The sequence below is a fragment of the Cydia pomonella genome, chromosome 18 (assembly GCF_033807575.1).
Source record: "Cydia pomonella isolate Wapato2018A chromosome 18, ilCydPomo1, whole genome shotgun sequence".
NCBI classification, from domain to species: domain Eukaryota; kingdom Metazoa; phylum Arthropoda; class Insecta; order Lepidoptera; family Tortricidae; genus Cydia; species Cydia pomonella.
The window spans coordinates 10,953,207-10,976,937 of record NC_084720.1 but is presented as its reverse complement, the minus strand read 5'-3'; the positions used below and the strand labels follow the sequence as shown (position 1 = coordinate 10,976,937).

Below are 23,731 nucleotides of genomic sequence, written 5' to 3'. Positions count from 1 at the left end.
AGTATTTAATGAAAAACAATAATATTATGTTAAATCGTGGTTAAGTGCTATATTATTACACGTTAAAAAATAGCATTTGTTAACACGACCCTCAACTAATAGGTACCTACGTTCTCCGCCTAGAAGTATTTAAAACTATCAACCCCTTATATGTAGACTTTTGACTTTTTGACTTCACAAAATTGATATAAATATAGGTATGTCACTTAAAATAACTCCATTTCAGCCCCTGTACAATAGTCGTTTATCAGTTATCAGTGAGTATATCTATTACACAATATTTAATTTATATGACGTCCTATCCAGGATGTCATTTAGTTGGTGTTTACGACCGAGATTCCTACCTAATGCGCTCTCCGTCAATACTGTTATCAAACGACTATAAGTACTATATAATAGCTCTCACATTCCAGTTTCAGCCAGTTGTATTTTCCTTGTTTTGTTGCAAATGTACCTTCTAATTGCGAGTCGTCCATGGAAATTTAATTGCCACCGACTTGCCTATTTTGTGACAATTGAGCAGCAACAAATCTAACACAAGGTTGGAAGAAAAATCTATTTAAGCTCCGGCGCCCTACACTGTAACTTCACTAACAAGGAAAGATACCCAACTGTCCGGTTCCGATTTGATTTATATTTATATATGTTATAGAGTAGTCTAAAATAACGGACACGTATTTTTTTTTAGCTGCCCAAACTCAACCTATTGGGAGAAATTGTCCTCCAAAGTACTAAAAAGTTACTAAATCTTCTAACTCCTATAGAAAGTGATGCTCAAGCAACTTGCTAGTTAATGGCTTGTTTGAGTATATGTTTGAGAACAGGAAAAAATAATGTACACGTGTTTTGTTATATCTGCTTAAACTCAAGTTTTCCTAAAAAAACACCCGTATTTATGTGTAACTTTAGCGATAAGATATTATAATACTTCGAATGTCGATTTTTTTAGGAAAAAATGAGTTGTAGCCGATATTACAAAACACGTGCTCATTATTTTTTGCTGCTTTCAAACATATACTCAAACCAGCCATTAACTAGCAAGTTGCTTGAGCATCACTTTCTATAGGAGTTAGAAGATTTAGTCATTTTTTAGTACTTTGGAGGACAATTTCTCCCAATAGGTTGAGTTTGGGCAGCTAAAAAAAAATACGTGTCTGTTATTTTAGACTACTCTATAACATATATAAATATAAATCAAATCGGAACCGGACAGTTGGGTACCTTTCCTTGTAAGATTAAATAGGTACTTTAAAGGGCCTGGCAGGATTGTCATAGTAAAATCGCCTCTGGCTAAAATTCAAATATGCACGTTTATTTGTATAAGTACATCAAATTCAAAGCTTACAACCTCCAACTTAAGAAAACCGCAGCCAAATAACACTAGACCCTACTAATAGTAAATAAACTGTCTCCACCTCCAATTCGTGCGATAAGGACAACTGCAGCTCGGACTAAAATTCACTCGCAAAAAACTCAAAAATCGAGGTTTCGCTCTCGACTGTTTCCTCCTCCAAAACGCAACCAATCATTATGAAATTTTGGAAATTGCAAGAGGAAGAAATAATCTATGCCGCTATGTTTTGATTTTTTGGATATTTATTGTCATATTTGTATACTGTGCCTTTTTTTACAGCCAATTCAATTGAGCCGTTTTTGCGATTTTTGAGGCGCTGTAAGTTTCTTCAAAATAAAATAATCCAAAAAAGCAAAACATAGCGGCACAGATATTGATGATATTGATCTTATTTGAAAAAAAACATTGCTCTAGGTTCAAAATCCAGGGAGGAAATAGTCGAGAGCGTTTGTATGGAAAAATCACCACTAGGAATTCCTCTTAATATATATAATGGATATATACAGAGGATTACTATAACCAGCTTAAATCTCAAATATCAAATATCAAACATTTATTCAGCAAATAGGCCACAGGGGCACTTTTACATGTCCATTTTTACAAACAATAAATTAAAAAAAAAAAACAATTACAAATATCGAATCTATGAAATAATAAAAATCAAATTTGTATTATACCAATTTTTATTTTTTATTTGCCAAACTATGTAATCAATTGACTTGTTCTTCAGATATTTTATACATATATTTAAGATACATTATATAAAAATGAGAGTTGTAACGTTTTTAAAAGAACATAATTTTGGCATTTCAAGTTGTTATATTTTTTTATTTATTTCGCAAACAGAAAGCATTTAGGGCATACATATTCAATAAAATTAAGTGTAATAGAAATACAAATAAACGAGCATAAGAATATTGGATTTTCAGCCAGGGGCGATTTGACTATGGCATTCCGACCAGGCCCTTTGTAACAGATAGTTTTTCTAATTATTATTATTTACTACGGACTTCATTTTAGACTTACAGCAAAATCTTAAGCTGACATAATATTACCTTTATAATTTGGTATATTCTACATGTTATGAAAAAAAACAACAGGAAACATTAATAATAGTGCATTAATAAACAAGCGATTATTCTAAATGACCCGTACAGACAATGTAGTTTCGAATAATATATTCATTAATTGCTATTTTTGTTTTTAACACTTTTTTATACAGGAACTAGCTGTAGCAATATACATAACTAGCTGTTGCCCGCGACTTCGTACGCGTGGATTTGTATGTTGGTGGTTATATACATGAGCATAGAACATTATGCAGCAAAAGGTAGTAGTAGGGAAGTTTAATCACTTTTTAATAATTATACACCGCATGAGATTTGTCTGACACAACCTACGAAGTGAATAAAGTGAATAAAAATGAAAAAATTGTATTGGAATTTGTAATGGATTCAAACTTTCAACCCCTATTTAACCATTTTAGGAGATGAATTTTTTAAAACGCTGAAATAATTTTTGTTTTATTCTAATAATATGCCCATATACAAAGTTTCAAGTCGCGCACTCAAAAAAATGTTTGACCTCCATAAAAACATTCAACCCCTTTTTCACTACTACCTTGGGGAATGAATTTTTAAAAACGCTTAAAATTATTTTCTTCTCTTTCAATGAAGTACCAATTTACGAAATCTCAAGTTCCTAGCTTAAGTTAAATTCTAAACCTCTTACAAATTATCAACCCCCTTTTAAACCATTTAGGGGATGAATTTTTAAAAACGCTGAAATAACTTTTCTTGTATTCTAAAAATATGCAGTGATACAACGATTCAAGTCCCGCACAAAAATGTTTGATCTCCATACAAACTTTCAAATCCTTTTCACCACCGTGAAAAATTAATTTTCAAAAACGCTGAAATTCGTTTTCTTCTTTTTTAATCAAATATCTGTTAACGAAGTTTCAAGTTCCTAGGTTAAACTAAATTTTTAACCCCACACAAACTGTCAACCTCTATTTAAAACCCTTTTAGGGGATGAAGTTTTAAAAACGCTGAAATAACTTCTCTTGAATTATAACAATATGCCTTTATATAAAGTTTCAAGTCCCGCAAGCAAAATTTTTTTAGTAAAATACCTTTTTACAAAGTTTCAAGTTCCTAGCTTAAAATAAAACTTGAACCCCATACAAACTTTCATCCCCTTTTAAGCCCCCTTAGGGGTTGAATTTGTCAAAATCGCTTCTTAGCTCTTGTACACTTTATAAATTCAACTTAGTGTGTAAATTTCAAATTTCTAGCATTTGTAATTTCGGCTTTTGCATTCTTCTTTTCATCCTTTTACCCCCTGCTGGGGTGTAGGGCTCGAACCATTTTCTTCCACTGACTCGGGTCCTGGGCAGCTTGGGTAACCTCCTCCCACCCCATCCCCAATACACCCAACTCTTGCTCTACGGAACGGCGCCAAGTAAATTTAGGGCGACCATGTTTCCGTTTTCCGGGCATCTTCCAGGTCAGGGCCACTTTGGATAGGTGGATGTCAGGCTTCCTGAGGACTTGCCCAATCCAATGCCATTTGCGCGTTTGGAGCTCCTTATGTACGGGTGCTTGTCCGGTAACTCTCCATAAGTGAGCGTCTGTGATCCAGTTTGGCCAAAAGATGCGTAGAATTTGCCTTAAGCATTTGTTCACAAACACTTGGAGTTTCGTTGTTAGATCTTTGCGGACAAACCAGGTTTCGCACCCGTACAGTAACACGGCTTTTACATTTGAATTGAAGATACTCACTTTAGTTCTTCTAGTCAGGGTAGAGGAGTTCCACACTGGTTTATCGAATGCGGCTCGGGCTTTGTTTATCCGAGTTTCCGTTCCTCCGCTCTGTTCGACAATACTGCCCAGATAGCAAAAGCTTTTGCTTTGCATTAGTCTTATAAATATTATTAGAAGGTTGTAAGACTGGTTAGGTCATTTTCCCAAAATCATTATTTCCTTGTAGCGTAATTTCCAGTCGCATTTTTTCCTATTCTTAATTTACACCAGACGTATTTATTCCTAACATGATTTTTCCATTCGCATATTTTCCCATTAGACAATTTTAATTTACACTAGATGTATTTATTCCTTGCAAAATGTCGGTGTTGGGAGTGTTGGGATTGGGACGGTGAAAATTATACGGTAGGTTAGGTTCGTTAGGTATCTTCAAACGGCCGAAGGCCAAGCGGCACGGAATAGGAGCCCCGCGCAAGCGGGGCTCCGTCGATATTGCTAACTGTACGCAATTTGGGTGATTGTGGATAAATTGTCTAATGGGAAAATCTACGCATGAATAAATACGTCTAGTGTAAATTAAAAATAGTTAAATTGTCTAATGGGAAAATATGCGAATGGAAAAATCATGTTAGGAGTAAATACGTCTGGTGTAAATTAAGAATAGGAAAAAATGCGACTGAAAATTACGCTACAAGGAAATAATGATTTTAGGAAAATGACCTAACCAATCATTTGCAATCTTATAATCTATTTATACGTTTTTAATTTTGTAGCTCAATAAAAATATTTTAAGGGATTGCATTCTCAGTGGTCTGGATCACGTGTGGCTGTAAATCAGCGTGTATGTTACAACCGTTCAATTTCAAAATTTATGCTATCTTCGTAATTATTTATCATTCCCCACCAGGGGCATAGTTCACGTCGGCTACGTTATATTTTAATTTTGATCCCATTTTTGTAATTAGCGTCCCACAAAACGATGGAAACGATACCCATATTGATATTTTGAGATTTCATCCCCATTGCACCCCCACCAGGGGGATGATTGTTCACTTCGGCTACGTTATATTTTAATTTTGATGCCATTTTTGTAATTAGCGTCTCAAAATACTATGAAAACGATACCCATATTGATATTTTGAGATATCAACCCTATTGGAGACTTTTCCCCCTCTTAGGGGTTGAATTTTCAAAAAACCTGAAATACGTGTTTACTCATTTATCTTTAGGAATACTCCTGTGAAATTTGGAATGAAATAGTCTAACTAATCTTGTTTCCCCATACAAACTTTGGACCCCCATTTCACCCCTTTAGGGGATGAATTTTGAAAAATCCTTTCTTAGTGGACCCCTAGACCTCATAAGGAACCTACTTGCCAAATTTGGACTTTCTAGTCCCAGCGGTTTGGGCTGTGCGTTGATGGTGAAGTCAGTCAGTCAGGTCTTTCACGTTTATATATATAGATTTTAATTAATTTTATGTACGTAAAAAGTTAATCAATTATACCCCGTTTAATTCCACAAAAACATAAAAGTTTCAAATTAGCTCGATAGAAAAATAAATCACGAAAGGATATCATAGATAAAAAAGTCATATTTTTTTAATAGATATACAAATTTTTAATACAGTTTTAGACACCTGAACATCGAAAATCGTGTCACTTAATTCATGTAGGTCAATGTATGTTTATACTCGTAAAGTAAGGACCTATTTAACATTACTCGACATTATACAACACACAACTGAGTGTTATAAAATGTTATACCTGCTACTAGTGTTACTGGTTTTTTTTTATAAATAGCGTGTGGGAGCACCTTTACGATCTTAATAAAAATAACAATTCCTAGACGTTAGATGAATCGGATGTTTTAATTCGTGTAGGTTTAAAAGTACAGGTTTCTTGAGACCTCTTACAACGATTTTTTTATTTACAAATAAGCATAATGACATTTTGATAAAGATACAATGAAATTGAATGTTTTTTTTTTAATAATTAGTTTTTGAGATGTGATGAGACAAAAACAACATTACTGTAATCACACATATTGTTGTTTAGCATAAATAAGTAGCAGATGTTTGCAAAAAAAACATTGAGGTTAGTGGCATCGTTTACAAACAATAAGTAAACTAAAAGGCCAATTCAAACATACACTGACATCAGCATGATTTTTTAATCATGTTATTTAGTCATCGTTCGTCTCGCCCGCGCCAATACATGTACGGGCAAGTACGAGCGAAATGCACGATAACTGAATACCATCAATTAGATGTCATTCTGATATCAGTGTAAGTATCATTAAAATTCCTCATTAATGAACTTTTAATGTACTCGTGCTATTACTAAATGTGTGCAAAAGTATCCAAAAGGAGAGTAGAGCGGAGACGCGCCTAAGAGTTCAAACATTTATTTATGTGTGAACTGCTGGCTCCTTTTTAGGGTTCCGTAGTCAACTTATAGTTTCGCCATGTCCGTCTGTCTGTCTGTCTGTCCGAGGCTTTGCTCCGTGGTCGTTAGTGCTAGAAAGCTGAAATTTGGCATGAATATATAAATCAATAAAGCCGACAAAGTCGTATAATAAAATCTAAAAATTTAATTTTTTTTAGGGTACCTCCCCTACACGTAAAGTGGGGGTGAATTTTTTTTTTTCGCTTCAACCCTAGAGTGTGGGGTATCGTTGGAAAGGTCTTTCAAACTAATAGGGGTTTTCAAGAAACATTTTTTGATAAAGTGAATATATTCGGAGATAATCGCTCCGAAAGAAAAAAAAAATGTGTCCTCCCCACTCTAACTTTTGAACCATAAGTCCAAAAAATATGAAAAAAATCGTGGAAGTAGAGCTTAAGAAAGACGTTAAATGAAAACTATAGCGGATATGATCAGTTTAGCTGTTTTTGAGTTATCGCAAAAAGTTTTCCCTTCATAGTAAAAAGACTTACTTTAATTAGGTACTGATTATGCAAATTTACCTATTTGTGTAACTCGGGTGAAAGGTACCGTTCCATCCCTTGGTTAACAATTTACTATACTTTAAGCTCCAGTTTAGCTTATTGTGACGGAAGAGTGACTACGGAACCCTACACTGAGCGTGGCCCGACATGCTCTTGGCCGGTTATTACTTTTATAAGACCCCGAGACTCGTAATAGCTATGTGATGTGTTGTATTGGCCGGGTGAAGTGTTGAGTAGGTAAGTTTTAAGCAACAACCACGGCATCAGTCACCCGCGATAGCCGGTGACCCGACCTGAGATAAACACGTCTCGCTCGAGACTTGAGATCCCCTCCATCTGACTCGGCGGTATCTTCATTGATATCTGGGCCAAAAATATTTCACGTGATGAGTTTCTTAGTCTCATCCTTATATGAAATGGCCGCAGGAGCAAGAGCTATATTGGCGTCCAAAATTAAAATGCACGAAATCACTTCACATCTCAGGTGAAGTGATTTAGGTGCAACTCCGAGCTCTTTAATTTTCATTATTTGCTTAAAATCTAGTACTTTTTGTTAAATATACTCGTAAGGACCTAGTAAACAAGGTACGGACCATGCCAAATTTTCCTATTTTTAATTTAAACCTTGTATAGTAAATTGGGATGAATTTCGTTTGTTTCAGAAAGCAAATAAACAATAGCTTTCTGAGTGTTTTGTTTATAAAAGGTTTCAATTAAATTGAAACGGAGTACTGTACATTGTAATGCACATTGGGCCTTACGAGAATATGTCTTGGTAATAAAAACCACAACTAATCAGTCTTCATCTTCGAGGTAAAATATTTTGTGTAATTTATTATACAAAAAGCTATCTAATCAGATTTTTTGCACATCACGCCAGACCTGTTTATATGTATATCAAAACTGCAATTTTTGCAGAATGCACCTACTGTTTATGTTGTATTATTTAAATTGTACCTACAAATACTTAATCTCTCGCGACTTATATGACCAACTCCGTTATCTATATCCTGCAAAGGCGCATTAATAAAGAAAAACGTCTGACAACAAACAACAAAGGAACAAAGCGAGTGCGTGCGAGTGTATGTAATTAGTCACAACTGCTTTGCTAAGTAATATGATGTTATGGTAAAAGTTGGTCAGCTGCGAGCGAATGATTCGTCGGTGCGTGCGGCGCATCCGCTGCACTTCCGATAACGCGTGAGTCAACCGAGCGCGCGCACGGCGCGAGCTGATCTCGAGCTCGGGTCATTCATAGGGACTGTCTCATCAAGTCATCACCCTGTCAGCAGTTTTCGCACTTCGCAATGTATAGGTGTCGTGGTCACAGTCCCCTGTCAGTCGAACTAGCGCCGCGTGTGAGACAGGTCGCGTCCGGCCACCCGACGCCGCGAGAGTAAACACGATTATCGCCCGGCTGTGGACACCACTAGTGTGATAAAAACGAAAACAATACCCCGACGGATCCGCTTAGTGCCCGGTACCCTCGAAGTGTTATTACAGTGATTTAAAATAACGCTTATGGCTTATCATTTGGAGACTTGTGTGTCAACAGTGATAACAGTGGCGGTGACAGTTATTTCGGCGCATTACATCACCTGTTAATTGGTCGAAGCTATCATTATTGTAGCTATCAATCGCGGATCGGGGGTAGTCGAGTCAGTAGCGCCTAAAAGGTGGAAGTGGTAGCACTTCTTTGTCGGAAGTAGTAGGAAAATGCCAGTGTTCGGTTGCGAGATGTTGACATCGTCCGAGCTCTGCCCCATGGGGTACGGAACGGCGCCTGAGTATATGCTGCCGGGGCCCGCCATGACCTGGGACAAGCCTCAGGAGAGGCCTAACTTCAGTTTCACGCATAGGAGTCTCTCGGAAGAGCTGAGTCGCCCGCCATTGACAACCACGGTGTACAATAATAACAGCGGAGGTGGGTTTCATGAAATTTTACATGATAACGTAGATTTATGTTTATTAATCGCATAGTGAAGTAAATTGATTTATAGAAGTCAAAGAGTTCGTAGATCGGGACCCTTTGAAAGATATGTAAATTAACCTGGCGTCCGTCGTTATTGTATTGTGTTGTGCTCAAATACCGAAACATAAGCAACGTCAATGTCCTTAAATTTTTATATTTTAAGAAGGCAGATGAAGGGTGAAAAATGAATACATTATACCTACGTCAAAATTTCCAACTATTACCTACATACTCGTATTTTATTTATCATGGTAAGTAACACGTTATGCACTTGGGTTGTTTTTTGTCAATAGGTATTCTCTTGGATACAATATCGTATCTCAATTATTTAATAAACTGTTATCGCTGAGGCGATAAAAACTGACTCCGATGCTTTTGAGGCATAATAACTTACTTATTGAATAATTTTAACACTTTATTTTGCGAAAAGTGACACTTGCTTTTCAAGCAATTTTGTCAATGTGAACCAAGCTGAATTAGGAAAATATACTATATATTATATATATATATTAACTACACATATATTCGATACTGCATTGTATTTTTTGAAGTGAAAGCTTTTTTAACGACGCTGTGCACATTTTGTGATGGGGACAAAATTTTAAACTCGCGTCAGGGTCACGTGACCGTCAGATTGAAAATTCATGATGGACACGTGACATCATGGTGACGTGCAAATTGAATGTCATCGAAGCCTGGTTACTTTTGAAAAATCGTATCCGATTCAAGTGTGACATTTTATTTTCTTCATAATCAAAGTGCTGCCATAACGGTTAAAGAGGTTTAATCTTTGGTAATTGTGTTGTATTGTATCTTTGTTTGTTGGGTGTCCATGATTGCAGATAGTCCAATTTTTCCTTACCAAAAAGTTAAATAACAGAAGAGAAGCGTGATTGTTGTACTTAATATGATGGTGAACGATTCATTAACATTTACTGATTATGTAGGCTGTAGTCCTGCTCACGTCTCATGAATTACATTTCAAAATATCTTCCACGCTCTAAAACTGCTACTCAATTTCTCCAAAATATCAAAAATGCACGACGTTAATATTGAAGTTTTCACTTCTGCCGCTCTTTTTGTCATATAGGCTATTAAACTACTTATATTATAGAAGTTTGTATGCAAAGGTGCTAAGCGAATAGTATTGCTAACTGTAAAAAATAAATATACTATTTGCTATTCCACAATCTGTCATTTATACATTCATTAACACGAATATAAGAACACACATAAAAAGGTTTCAAAAAAAGTATATATTGTCTATTTCTCATAAACTCATAACAGCATTGTGTGTGTGTGTTCTTCTGAATAATACTGGTTCTGCGGGGCCCGCACCTTGAGGTCCCCCCTGTCCCCCTGTCATGTCATGTCGTTTTAACAGTGACGTAAGTTTGCTTACATTAAGTCCGTGAGAATAAAAATCAGACTATAAATCAAGATCTGGTGATATGGTAGTCCTACCCGATTCACTAACAAACAAATTAAGGTCTCAATAAGGAACGAGGACCTTTCGGTATTTTGTTTTTAATCGCTAAGATTTAATAGTATAGTATCATAGTAATGATGTATGACGATCTTTTTATGAAATTCTTATTATTAAGTTTACCATATCTATAATAGTTCAATGTTTTTTTTAGAACAATAATAACTGCATCAATAAATTGCTCTGATATTTAGATTAAGATGATATTTGTAAAATTTGACGATTTAAAAGTGCTTGTTGCTAGGCCTATTTGAATAAAGAATATTTTGATTGATTGATAGCTAGAAGATAAACAGCGTACTCCCATCTTAAAGGCCGGCCACGCACTTACCTCTGGTGTTGCGGGTGCCCATTGGCGACCGTTAATCGCTTACCGTCAGGCTATTCGTCTACTCGTTTGCCTCCTATATCATTAAAAAACGATAATAGATAGTAAGTAGGCTTTGACATGTACAATATAGAACATTTCTGTAAGTAAGAGAGATAAGCGGTTTAGTCTTTATCTTGATTACCTGTAAATACTTACATAATAATACAACTCGAATGAAATCAACTTATGTTGCCATGGGACTCTGCTAATTGCTATCCATACCATATAAATTTACATAGATATATGTTTAATATGTATAAGCAATTATCTAAAAGTGGTCGTCAAAACTCGCGACCCGCGCCAAGGCTCCCAAACCTGCCTGCTGACGCCAGAGTCGAGTCGCTGACGGCATGACGGTTGTGAATATATTAAATACCTACGTTCAAACACCTAATTCACTAAACATTTCTCACGTGTTAGCTCGTCTCCAGTATCAGTGGGCCTTGAGATTAGTAACGATCACGCTTAATTGTTTATCAAACATACCGGTTACGCTCAGCAGTTTGAGACGAAAGCGAGGACCCGCACGAAATCACCTTTTCATACAAACCTAGTTCTCATTTTCCTCTCTGGGTATTAGCATTATTGAAAATATTTTGACACAATTTGTTGTATATCAACAACAGCTATGCCCCTACGTTTGTTTTTTTTTTTTTTTGCAATTATCATAGAAGTGAGAAGCATTTAAAATTTTGCATGAAATCTGGTTTCGCTCCTAATTTTTATAATACCTAATACAAAAATCGAAAAACGTATCATAGCATAGGTATAGCGTAGGAGCATAGTTATAGTTTATATACATCAAATTATGTAAAAATATTTCCCAAAATGACAATAACCAGAGAGGAAAATCGGCCGTCCTCTTTCCTCTTAATTGTTTGCTACCATAATACCTACGAATGTTATGTTGCTAGTCAGTAGACATAGATGTAATAAAATTACAAGTGGTGGTATAAAAAAGTTTGTTCTTCGGATTATACTGTTCGTATTTTCCTTATTCGCAGATTGTGTATCCAAATACACAACTTAATTTGCTTATTTAAAACATAAACAAAGTAGGTAACACTTCATCGGCATTTTTTGTTTTGAATAAGTTGCTATCCAGATAACAATATAGACAAAGAAATTTACTAAGAAGCATAATTACAATCTGCAACATATATTTCAAGGGTATAGTTATATAAACCCCTATCCTCTATTAGGTAAGTACGTTAGGGGCCAACATTCCCACTTTCAAAATAAATCTACCATTAAAACATGCCACACCGCGGTGTTACCTGTGATTACCAAAAGATGTATCTATGTTAAAAATTCGCTCTTACCTACACCAACAACTGAATGTTAATTCTGAATTGTCCACAGACAGCGACATGCAGCTAGAGACGAGCAGCAGCGAGGCGAGCGCCGGCAGCTCGGCGGCCGTGTCTCAGCACTGCGCCATCTGCGGCGACCGCGCCACCGGGAAGCACTACGGCGCCAGCTCCTGCGACGGCTGCAAGGGCTTCTTCCGGCGCAGCGTGCGCAAGAACCATCTCTACACCTGCAGGTACAAATACAAATAGGTACTCTTTATAGCACACCTCAATACAGAAAACAATACAATTAATACAGAAACTCAAGAAGAGGTAGACAACAGGCGGTCGCTAATAAGCTATTTGTGCCAGACAACTTCTAGGTATACAGCACTTGTGTAGTAAAATTGCCACCTAGAACTGACCGGTACTTAGACATACTCCTTTAAAAAACCGAAAACCATCAGTTACGCACGCTACACATGAAACTCCGTAGAGTGTGCCGCTTAGGACAGATCATTCGGCTTTTAAAGCTCAAGCAAACTTCGAATAAAACACGTGTCTTTGGCCGAGCGCTAAGCCTGTCAAATCACAGCCAGACAGTGGATTGTATTATATGTATGCAGAGTTCAGTAAATACGCAGTGGTAGTAAAATATTTGATATATTATTATATAAATGTTACATTAGGCCTGCGTTAAATCTCCAACACATTTAAATATGTTTCACATGCAAGTAAAGCCGATAGATACCTACATCCATCTCTTGTGTTATCTACTATACTGAACTATAAGTGTTCACCTTAAGACTTTATCTCTCTTTTACTAAAAATATTGCTAAGGCAGCGCTTACTTAGCGTTACTGTTACTTAAACTGAGAACCACTTGGACGCACACGTGCGTAATGAACTCATGACATATGTAAAACATACTTACCAAGTCGGTGTATATTGTCGTATCGTTCAATAATGCCTACTAAGAAAGTGGTCACGAGCTTCATGAACTTAGCCGAATGTATTGAGATTGAAATTTTTTTAGCATTAGAAAAAAGGTAAACAATCTTGACATGTCTTTTTAATGAAAAACGATTTTAAAATCAGTAACTATTAATTATATTAAAAAAAAAAAATGTAAATGATCGAATATTATTTATAATTATTACAAATTTGTCGTGATTTATTTTTCAAAAGTGTTTTTCTATAAAAAGACAAGTCAAAATACTTACCTTCTTTCTAATGTTAAAAAAAAAAGACTATAAAAACTTATACCATTGAATCTTCTTGATCATATGTTTTACGACCTGTCTGGCCTAGTGGGTAGTGACCCTGGTCCCGGGTTCAAATCCTGATAAGGGCATTTATTCGTGTGATGAGCACGGATATTTGTATGTGGGTGTATTTAGGTATTTATAAATATTTATACCTAAATTTGTCGTTGTCTAAGTACTGTAAGTACCCACAACACAAGCCTTATTGAGCTTAATGTAGGACATAGTTAATTTGTGTAGTAATGTCATGTAATATTTATTTATTATAAGTTATTAATATTATGTTAACTCTTTATCCAAAAGGAAACTGATTCGAAATCAAAATTTATGATAGAAATTCCATCCCACCGAGAGTTACTTCAGCTCAGCTAAATTTATTTCATCTATGCCACACCATGGTCAAGGAGAAGCTAAATTCTCTATTACAATATGGTACTAATTCTAACAAAGTGCACACAATCGCCGACCTCGTCAATGTTTATTTGCCTTATGCCTGCAGTTTGCAACGAAACTGAGATTGTAATCGTACACTGTTTTATTTTTCAGGTTCAGCAGAAATTGCGTAGTGGATAAGGACAAAAGAAATCAATGCAGATATTGTAGGTTAAGAAAATGCTTTAAAGCCGGCATGAAGAAAGAAGGTGAGTGCATGTGGTTTCACTTTTTATTATGTAAATGTTATTTTTGGTTTTCATATATGTAATGTTGTGCTTTGAGAGAAATTTACACGCCATTTAAAATACCATAATGAGACTAAATGAGCTATAAATAGAAAATCATTAAATTACTATTATTAATAATTATTATTATTTCTCTCACTGCACCCCACATTCCAGAATTTCTGTTTTGCCCTATGGTTGACTGTTAGAGAATGCCGTAAGACATTAAGTCCGCCATTTGTACTTATTTTTAATGTGCAATAAAGTTTAAAATAAATAATAAAATTAAATGAGGAATTGTTTCCCTGTTGACCTAGGAATATTTTCTATAACTCAAAAATAAGCTTAAAAGTTAGCTTCCATGGAACTACGAGGTCTATTAGAAATATTGCATTAGAATATATTCAGGGAAACATTTTTTTTTAAGTAAACAAAATTTGGGATGATATTTTATGTGGCAACCTTTACAATTGAAACATATAGAACCGACGTGCGCCAGAACAGACTTAATGTATTTTATACATAATGTTAATTTATAATAAAAGGCTTCTTTTGTGTATCGTTTAGTCAAAACCAGTTTTTACTCAAATATTGTTTTGAATAACTACATAGTGAAAACCAGTTTTCACCAAGCAAGGGCAAGGCAGTGGAAATCCGTTTTTACTGAGGCGATACGATAAACTAGTTTTAACTAAGGAAAACGCTTCTATACGGTAACATATACAAATTGTACACATACTTATATTTACACATACCTACCTATTTAATAACATTACCTCATCATTCATATTAAAAATGTTATAGGATTTTATGAAAGGAGTCTGTAGGGTACATACAACGTACCTTTACCTAATTAAATGGAAAGTAGACATGTGGAGGGCTAAGGTCGTCACCCGATATGCTCTTATTGGCTTTATTGCCTGTCTCAAGGAAACGAGATTACAATATTAATTTAATGTGCCTATTTACTTTAATTAGCTGTCATCAACTATATCGCAAACAACATTTCGTCGCAATTAGCTCTAGATGTAATTACGCGGTAAACACGCTTAAGAATAGGAACCGACGTTATTTGTAAACTCATTTATAATGAAATCATTATATGTTTACTTATTGAAAAATTTCGAACAGCTAATGCGCGGGTTTTGACGTATGAAGGTAAAACGGCGCAAACTTCCTTACTGTTGTTATAGTCATTTGTTACCATTCATGGTAAAGCACAATGAATCATAATTTAGAGAAATTGTATTTACAATATGTATTTACATTATACCTAATCTAATGTTTTCATGAGATGTTTGCGTGACGTGATGTCTTAAGCCATATATGGCGCCAGTTGCACCAACCACTATTGGCGGGCAGATGGAGAGCAATTAGAACTATAAAATTCCCATACAGTGAAATTATGCAGACTTTTTAACGCTGACAGACGGTTTGGTATGTTGCAACCGACACAGTCTCTCTTGCCACGGTTCACCTATAATTGCTATTATTTGTAAGAAAGAATGTCGTAAAATGTATTTGTCAGTTAATTAAACCAGATCGATAAATTATAAACTAGGTTTAATAAGGAATGCAATTTATATAAAATGTGGTTTGGCCGACATTGTCGTCTAAGCTTGCCGCATATTCATGAAGACTGTGCATTGAATTTGCAACTTTTATTCTGCTCAATTTAAAAGGCTCCTAAACACCGGCCGTAACAAAGTTTCAGTATATTGAATTGTCAGTGTCTGGGTGACGGGTTTATTTATATATCGTCGTTGGTCGTGTCGTGGAAACAGAGTAGGTTCATAGTAATCACTTTAAACTTGCCGTCAAAAAATATTTCCACATTTCTAAGGCTAATAAAACAATCCCTTACGGCTCAGATAGAAGGTGCGAGGACTCGCATAAGTAAGTCGCATACAAGCTTTTGTATATGCATTGCCGATTACTGAGATACACCCAACATAATCGATTGATCAAAGACCTGCCACAATACTTAATGGAACTCGCGGGCGATGTCTAAATTAGCCTTACTTCCCTACCATCTTAGCAATAAGTATGGAAATATTTTTGCAGCTGTCCAAAATGAGCGAGACCGTATCAACTGCCGCCGGCCGTCGTACGAGGAGCCCACGCAAGCCAACGGGCTCTCTGTTGTATCCCTGCTCAACGCCGAGCTGCTCAGCAGGAAGGTCATAGACGAGGTGAATCCGGGCACAGTTTTCTACTTAGGCGCAAATATACAAATTACGTGTAACCACTGATCTTGATTATTACCAACCGACCACATATCGCAACTATTGTGTGTAGCACCCCTTGAATTCCATAGATGTGATATCGCCTCGGCATAAAGTTACGTCCGAGTCCCACGGACGCCATATTCACACAAAATGGGGAAATTCTTGAAACTTGGAGGTTTTAAACATTACAAAGTACTATGGATTTGAGGGATTAATCTTAGTCTTCTATCATTTTATATCAAAAATGGTACCCGTGTTATATGTTGTTTACACCAGCAATGGTCGTTATATTTTAAAAAGAGGCAACCCCAATATTCTAATTTCTTATATCCTTCCTTATAATTGTTTCCCATTGTCAGTCCTGCTGTTCGTACAATAATATTAGGTTAAAAGTATTATATTAATACAGTAATCGAAATTACAATAGACACTTAAAAACGATTTGTGTACAAATATATAAAATATGTCTGTGAATAATCATATTTATATAAGCTATAAAGATAAAGTCCTATCCATTCGGTAAACAATATTATCAATTCAGGTTTTCCGTCTGGAATCAGGGTCTTTCCCTTTAGTTTGATGGAAGTAATGTGTACTCTATTTCTTAGAATTTACATTATTTAAACAAATATCACCTAGGATTATTAGTTTTACACAAATGTTAATCAGGAGTGAACATTTCAGAAGCTCTATCAAGTATCCGCTAGGCAAGCATAACAGAGTTTATCACTGAGTTTAACCTATTATTTATACTTACACTCTTATACCGAAAAAAAAGGAGAATCGCACCCAAATTCCAAAATCCGTTTTGTGTTAAACTACGTCTGCACAAAATAAACCTCTTCATTTCGCAATGGAGTAATCTGTAGCGCTAATTTTTGAGGAATCGATTACCGTTGATTTTACTATAAGACTGGGTACGGAAATCTTTTTAATTTAGGTATCTTCTTAATATTTTTTAAATCAGCTGCACCACCAACGAAAAGATAATACGTTAGGGAATTGTTGTCCCAGGCAGTCTTTGGCGGTATATTCTGTTCCATCCCAAATACGTGAAACTCTCTCAGAGGAATTTAAATTACTAGCTGTCTATTCTTATTTAATTGTTAAATTTTGTTTTTACAGACCATCAACGTGTCGGACGCGGAGATCAACAATCGTAAGTTAGCGAAGATCAACGACGTGTGCGACTCCATCAAACAACAGCTGCTCATCCTCGTAGAGTGGGCCAAATACATCCCCGCCTTCACCGAGCTCCACCTCGACGACCAGGTACGAGGCGCCTTTATTATGTCGCATTAAAGTTACAATCAGTCTGAACTAAAACGCTCAATTACGGGGTTTGAAATAGTGTTTGGCTTTAATCAATCAATTCCTTATTTATTCCATTGATTCAATCGCGTTGGATCATCACCCGTGGCTGATAAAGTACCTAGTTTACTTTCGCCAATAGAGATTAAATCTATCGTCAATCGTAATAAAGCACAGATACTATTCTATACTTGTGACATTTGTGATAAGTCAAGGATGATGTCTAATTTGAACGATTTCGAGGTTTCCAGGGGTGTTGATTTATAAAATGATTCGGATGGTATGCTACCCTTAAGCTATGTGGCTAGACCGGAAGAGGCATTAGGAAGGCAATGACCGCGTGGTCCGCAGGTGGCGCTGCTGCGCGCGCACGCGGGCGAGCACCTGCTGCTGGGCTGCGCGCGCCGCTCGCTGCACCTCAAGGACGTGCTGCTGCTCGGCAACAACTGCATCATCGCCAAGCACAACATCGGTCAGTCGCCCACACTGCCTAGTGCCAACATATAATCTGACTCATTTGTCAATATTCAATCTTCAAATTCCACATTTCTACGTTTTTAACCCTTCGCGCTTACATATTTCAAATTTTCCGCCTTTTTAACACACAAATTCTTCCGTTTGAAGACCAATGTAGATTCATTTCCATAATCAATGTGCAGTTTCTGTTGTTATCTGCCTGTAAGTGCTCTTTAACATTCAACCTTATACGAATTGACTTAGAGCACACAAGAAAAGGGCTGTTGAGCTTTGTTCAAAATTTCTAACTAGTTATTTATTTCAAATGCGTCACTCACGGGAAATAATATTTTGCTAGCAATTAAATAATTATATATGCAAATCCATATAACATAGACATAGACAGGATTAAATCATTACAGATACGCTTTATGAAACTATTAGTAGACAAAAAAACTAAAACTCGCTGTAAAAAAAGTGACTATGAGGAATTATTTGTGGAATGCCGTATGTTGCCGGTGCATGAGGAAGTAGGGATGTTGCTGGCATTAGAGCAGTTCAATAAAGATGAATTTAAAAACTATATTAATCGCCCTAGGTTAACAAGAACAATAAGTAAAAAAATGTTAGAGGTTCCGTCGTGCCGTAATAATTATTATGGAAAAAGAAGTAGAAAGTATCTGGTCCCCAAATTGTATAATGAAATACCGTATGATATAAGGGAATGTAAATCATTTAGGGTGTTTAAATGTAAATTGAAAACGTACCTATTAAACAAAATTAAATTACCACCACAATAAGCTATAAGATGTACCGTACTTACTTATTAATTAACTAGGCAATAAGCTAACCCATCTGTATTTAAGGGAGTTCCCTCTGCCAACAAACTGTCTTACAGTTTGGCAGAAGAAAATAAAATTGTAAAATCAGGGTTTTTTTTACCAGAATAAATGTTTTTTTTTTTTTTTTTTTTTATATAAGTCATATATCTAACATGTGGTTAATTTATTAGTTCAGTACCAGCAGAAGTGAAAACTTGAATATTAATGTTGTGCATTTTTGATATTTTGGGATGGTTAGGGAATGATTTTGCTCGAATTGCTTTAATTATCAGTTAATTTATGTGGTAAAATACAATATTCATTTATTCCGCTATCGTACACACACATGACAATTTATATTACATTAACACTTCAGAACTGTTACGATTATTTAACATTAAAAAGTTTATCTCTCAGAAAAATCAACTCCATAATTTCAGTGACTCTTACACCATCATCATTACTAGAACCATCATGGAGTTTTTCGATCAGATCACGTGTCCGTCTTACGAATTTTCAATCTGACGAATCTGTCGGTCACGTGACCTGTCGCGAGTTTAACATTTTTTCCCCATTACAAAAAGTGCACAGCGCCGCTAAAGTTTTCACTTCAAAAATATATTCATAATCATAATCGTATTAATCATAGTTACGATGATTGTACTCATAAAATTTATGATTTCAGACGGGCGTATGGACATAGACATCAGCATGATTGGAATGCGAGTGATGGACGAGATCGTGAAACCGCTGCGAGAGATTGACATCGACGACACAGAGTTCGCCTGCCTCAAGGCCATCGTCTTCTTCGATCCTAGTGGGTACCCACACTAAGTTCCCTAATAGGCGCCTATTGTCCATACTACGTAATTATAATATTATGACTTATGAGACCGAAATTGACACCAGTTAGGGCTCATAATAGATAGGTAACAAATAGAATATCACGGCCGATCTAACGTCTAATTTATTTTGACACATATTTGACGAAGTGTCTGCAATTTTAATGATATTTGTTGTGATTTGGTAGTAGTTAGGGATATCTTGTATATAATCAATAGAAGAGATCTAAATCAGACACTTATTTCCAATTTCACATCTCCAATTAAATAAGGGGGACAAAAACACTCTGTCATAGTTTCAAGTACCTGGACTAAAAAAATTTCATTGTTTTATGTTAAAGCTATTATATAAATATAACTATGTTTATTCTACAGACGCTAAAGGCCTATCACAACCGCAGAAGATCAAGCAGCTCCGCTACCAAGTTCAGATAAACCTGGAGGACTACATCAGCGACCGGCAGTACGACGGGCGCGGCCGCTTCGGCGAGCTGCTGCTGAGCCTGCCGCCGCTGCAGAGCATCACGTGGCAGATGATCGAGCAAATACAGTTCGCCAAGCTGTTCGGCGTGGCGCACATCGACAGCTTGCTGCAGGAGATGCTGCTCGGAGGTCGGTACATGTGCACTCGGCGAGTCTTTTGCTATTTCCAAGGGGGGATTCGGGGATATTTATAGTATTATATCTAGTAAAGTTTTCGGTCCACTTATTGTGATCATCAGGACCCGTACTTTTCATGCCGTTGACGCAAAAATGACGTAATTTAACATGTACAGGGAGTTGTTTTACAATACTACAAATTTAGATAATTTACTTATTGACAGGTATCGAAATAAATACTTGTTACGAGAATAAAAGCTTGTTACGCTGTTAAAAATCAAAAATATGTATTATTTAATAAATTAATAATATATTATTTATTTGAGTGACAATAAGATGAAAGTCAGTTAGACGTCTCTGTACTGATTGTCAAGTATATGTATAACTTACCTAAAGAGGTTGATAAATGATTAATTATTACGAAAATACTAATTGGAATCATACTCCATGTAGCGTGACGTCCTTTTTTTGGTCAACGGCATGAAAAGTACGGGCCCTGGTGATCATATATAAAAGGAAGAGCATTCCCTATGAAGGTAAATACAAGGTACGTTCGGCTAATGAAGTGGGTTGGTTTGCAGGCGCGTGCGCCGAGCCGAGCGCGGAGGCGGCGGGACCACAGGCCCCGCAGCCCCCGCAGCCCCCGCAGTCGCCGCCGCTCGTGCCGCAGCTGCCCGACGCCAGCATGTTCCCGCCGCCCTTCAAGCAGGAGCCCGACATGTGAGCCCTGCCTCCTTCTGTCTACTCGCACCACCCCCACCCCGCTCGTCATCCTCATCGATACTCCCCGCTATCTTGTGTCCAATTAATGACAAAAACGCATTAGGCCGCGGCAAGTTGCCGCGCCGCCCGTCGCCTGCATTCAGTCCGTGGCTCATTTAATGCGTTGCGTTTTTGTCATAAATGTATTGTATGTATAGTACTCTTGTGTTTGTTTTTACCGACTCATCTACATTCAAACCGAATAAATGTGCCTTAATGCTTGCTCAGTCATGCGGGAATGGTTTTGTGTCGCGCTTTTTTTGTGGGTTAAACGTTTTACTCTTATACAAGCATATAATGTATAAGTAACCTGATAAAATGTAAAGTATAATACATTATTTTACAGTACACATGGTGCTACTTTTCCACTGTAGTGCGAAAATTAGCATATTACGTTACTGTGTTGAACATTTAAAGGACCATATGTACTGTAAAACGTTGTACGATACATGTTCGAAAAATAGGAAATTCGAAACTAGTGGCGATAAATTAAAATACGACCGAAGGGAGTGTTTTAAATCGACACGAGTTGTGCGTAAATTAACACATTATGTAACTATGTCGAAGATTTAAAGTGTCATATGTACTTTAAAACGTTGTACGACACGTTATAATTTATCGCCACTTGTTACGAATTTTCTGTTTTTCACATTTGTATCGTAAATAACTATTGCAACACGCCACTACTTTTCCAAAAAAGTTTCGAAGTACGTGACGCTATTTTTTGAACAGTTCTAATAGAGCTAAAAAATCAATATTTGGCATGATAACGTTTAATAACTTAGCTTTAAATTCATCTGAATATCATAACACAGATTTCTGCAGGTCATTAAGGTGCTGCCATACACGTCATGTCGCCGACAAAGGAAAGCTTTTTGTGAATTATTATGTTTAAGTATAAGTCTATACAACCGGGCAACTGTGAGACAAGGTTATAACTCATAAGATAGATTTATCGATTTTACTTATGCATTACACTATTCTGTACCTATTATATGTGTATATATGTATCGTTCTCAAACAAAAGATGCACCTTTTTATTTGTCAATAAAAACTATTTCTAATTGCATTTTTTATTCCAGTATTGTAACATTGTTAACCATCCAAGTACCTTTTGCCTGAGAACTACTTTTTTGTATTATAGTCTCGAAAAATAAACAAGATCTCGATGTTAGTTTTTCATCTCAATCATGTTTACGGGCGCTTGAATTACTTGTTATTATTTCAGAATCTATAATATATTGTTTATTGTTTGAACCAGGAGCCCTGAGCACTCGTCCCGCATCATGAAGAATGGCGACATAATCATGTTATAAAACAAACACCTCGTCCAATATTATGTGCCTTGCGGCGTAAGCAGCTAACTAGGTATAGTTAGGAATCCTGTTTCTGGTAGTCGGACTTGTATACGTCTGAGATGAAAGATTTATGAATTATTTATATTATCGTATTGCGATCGTATCGTAGCGATGTATATCGCAAAGATATTTTCGAATGTTTTTAAATGTTACAATGGACGTTTGTTAGGGTGACCCAAACCCGTTAGTCTGTTAGTTTTTAATTATGTGGTGCCTGTATTTTGTAGATTTATACACTTAGGTGTAGGTAGGTATATGACCATTTTGCCCAATATAAGTTTTTTTTTTATTTATACATAGTTTAGTCGTAAGTATGGATACTCCAAAAGTGCAATTATCTTCTATACTCGGCTGTGTGACTCGAAGAAGACAAGTGTCGTGAAATGAACAAACATATCGATCAATCGAACGAAAGCGACATAGGTAATCAATTATGAACGTTCAGGGATAATATTAATAATTATGTAAATATATATATCGTTTTTTTTTTTTCATTATCTGCTGAATTCTTGAATATTAGTTACCATTAGTAAGCTTAGGTGATGGTTCCATTGATTTTTCGTTATATAGGAGAAAGCTATTTACGTTTCATTTCTTTTTGAGTCAAACGAGTTGTTTTGTAGGCATTTTTTTTATAAAATATGAAATGTGAAACGTGTGATTTAATGTGGACTGTATCTACACAATAAGTGTTAGTATTGTAATGCGCTTCCCTTATTATAATTTTGTAGTCGATTTATACCATTGCTATGAAGTGCTCAATAAAAGTTTCCTTTAAGTGGTTGAAGAAGTTTTGCCATATGCGGTGAAAGTTATGTACGTATTAGACATTTAGTACGAAATGTTGGGTTTGAGTCGTAGTTGTTACATAAAATAGGTGCCTTATTATCCTATTGAGGTGTATTGTTGAAAATGTACATACTATGTTATGAATTTTTAGTAGAATATATTTTAATACATAATAATCTGTTACAATAACGAAGTTGTTTTATTCAATAACACTGGACATAAAACATTAAATCATCCTATAGAGTAAATTTACGATTAGATACCGTGGACGATTGTCAATTAAAATTATCTATATCAAATGGTGCCAAAAAACATCTGAACATGCACTCTAAAGCGTTGATTATAAGGTTGTTTGCAGATATTTGAGAGTACGTAATTCGCTCTGATATATCGGATGACCACTGGGCACTACCCTACCCATTACTCTTTGTGGGTAATATAAAGCTGTTAC

The 23,731-nt window shown here is 36.0% G+C and overlaps 1 protein-coding gene across 3 annotated transcripts in view; it reads left to right on the top strand.

Moving 5' to 3' along the window:
* LOC133527397 (hepatocyte nuclear factor 4-gamma) overlaps positions 1-23,469 on the top strand; it is a 76,302-nt gene extending 52,833 nt beyond the window's left edge. For 2 of the 3 annotated variants that reach the window (XM_061864389.1, XM_061864388.1), the window contains exons 2-10: positions 12,260-12,443; positions 14,001-14,095; positions 16,178-16,305; positions 17,467-17,613; positions 18,004-18,124; positions 19,615-19,746; positions 20,147-20,383; positions 20,953-21,091; positions 22,395-23,469. In XM_061864389.1, coding sequence (XP_061720373.1) covers positions 12,260-12,443; positions 14,001-14,095; positions 16,178-16,305; positions 17,467-17,613; positions 18,004-18,124; positions 19,615-19,746; positions 20,147-20,383; positions 20,953-21,091; positions 22,395-22,449 — 1,238 coding nt within the window. In that variant the 3' untranslated portion in view covers positions 22,450-23,469. Of the gene's footprint in view, positions 1-8,133; positions 8,994-12,259; positions 12,444-14,000; positions 14,096-16,177; positions 16,306-17,466; positions 17,614-18,003; positions 18,125-19,614; positions 19,747-20,146; positions 20,384-20,952; positions 21,092-22,394 lie in introns of those variants that run through there. The other variant, XM_061864387.1, reaches the window with a different exon arrangement.
* Positions 23,470-23,731: the final 262 nt, after the last annotated feature.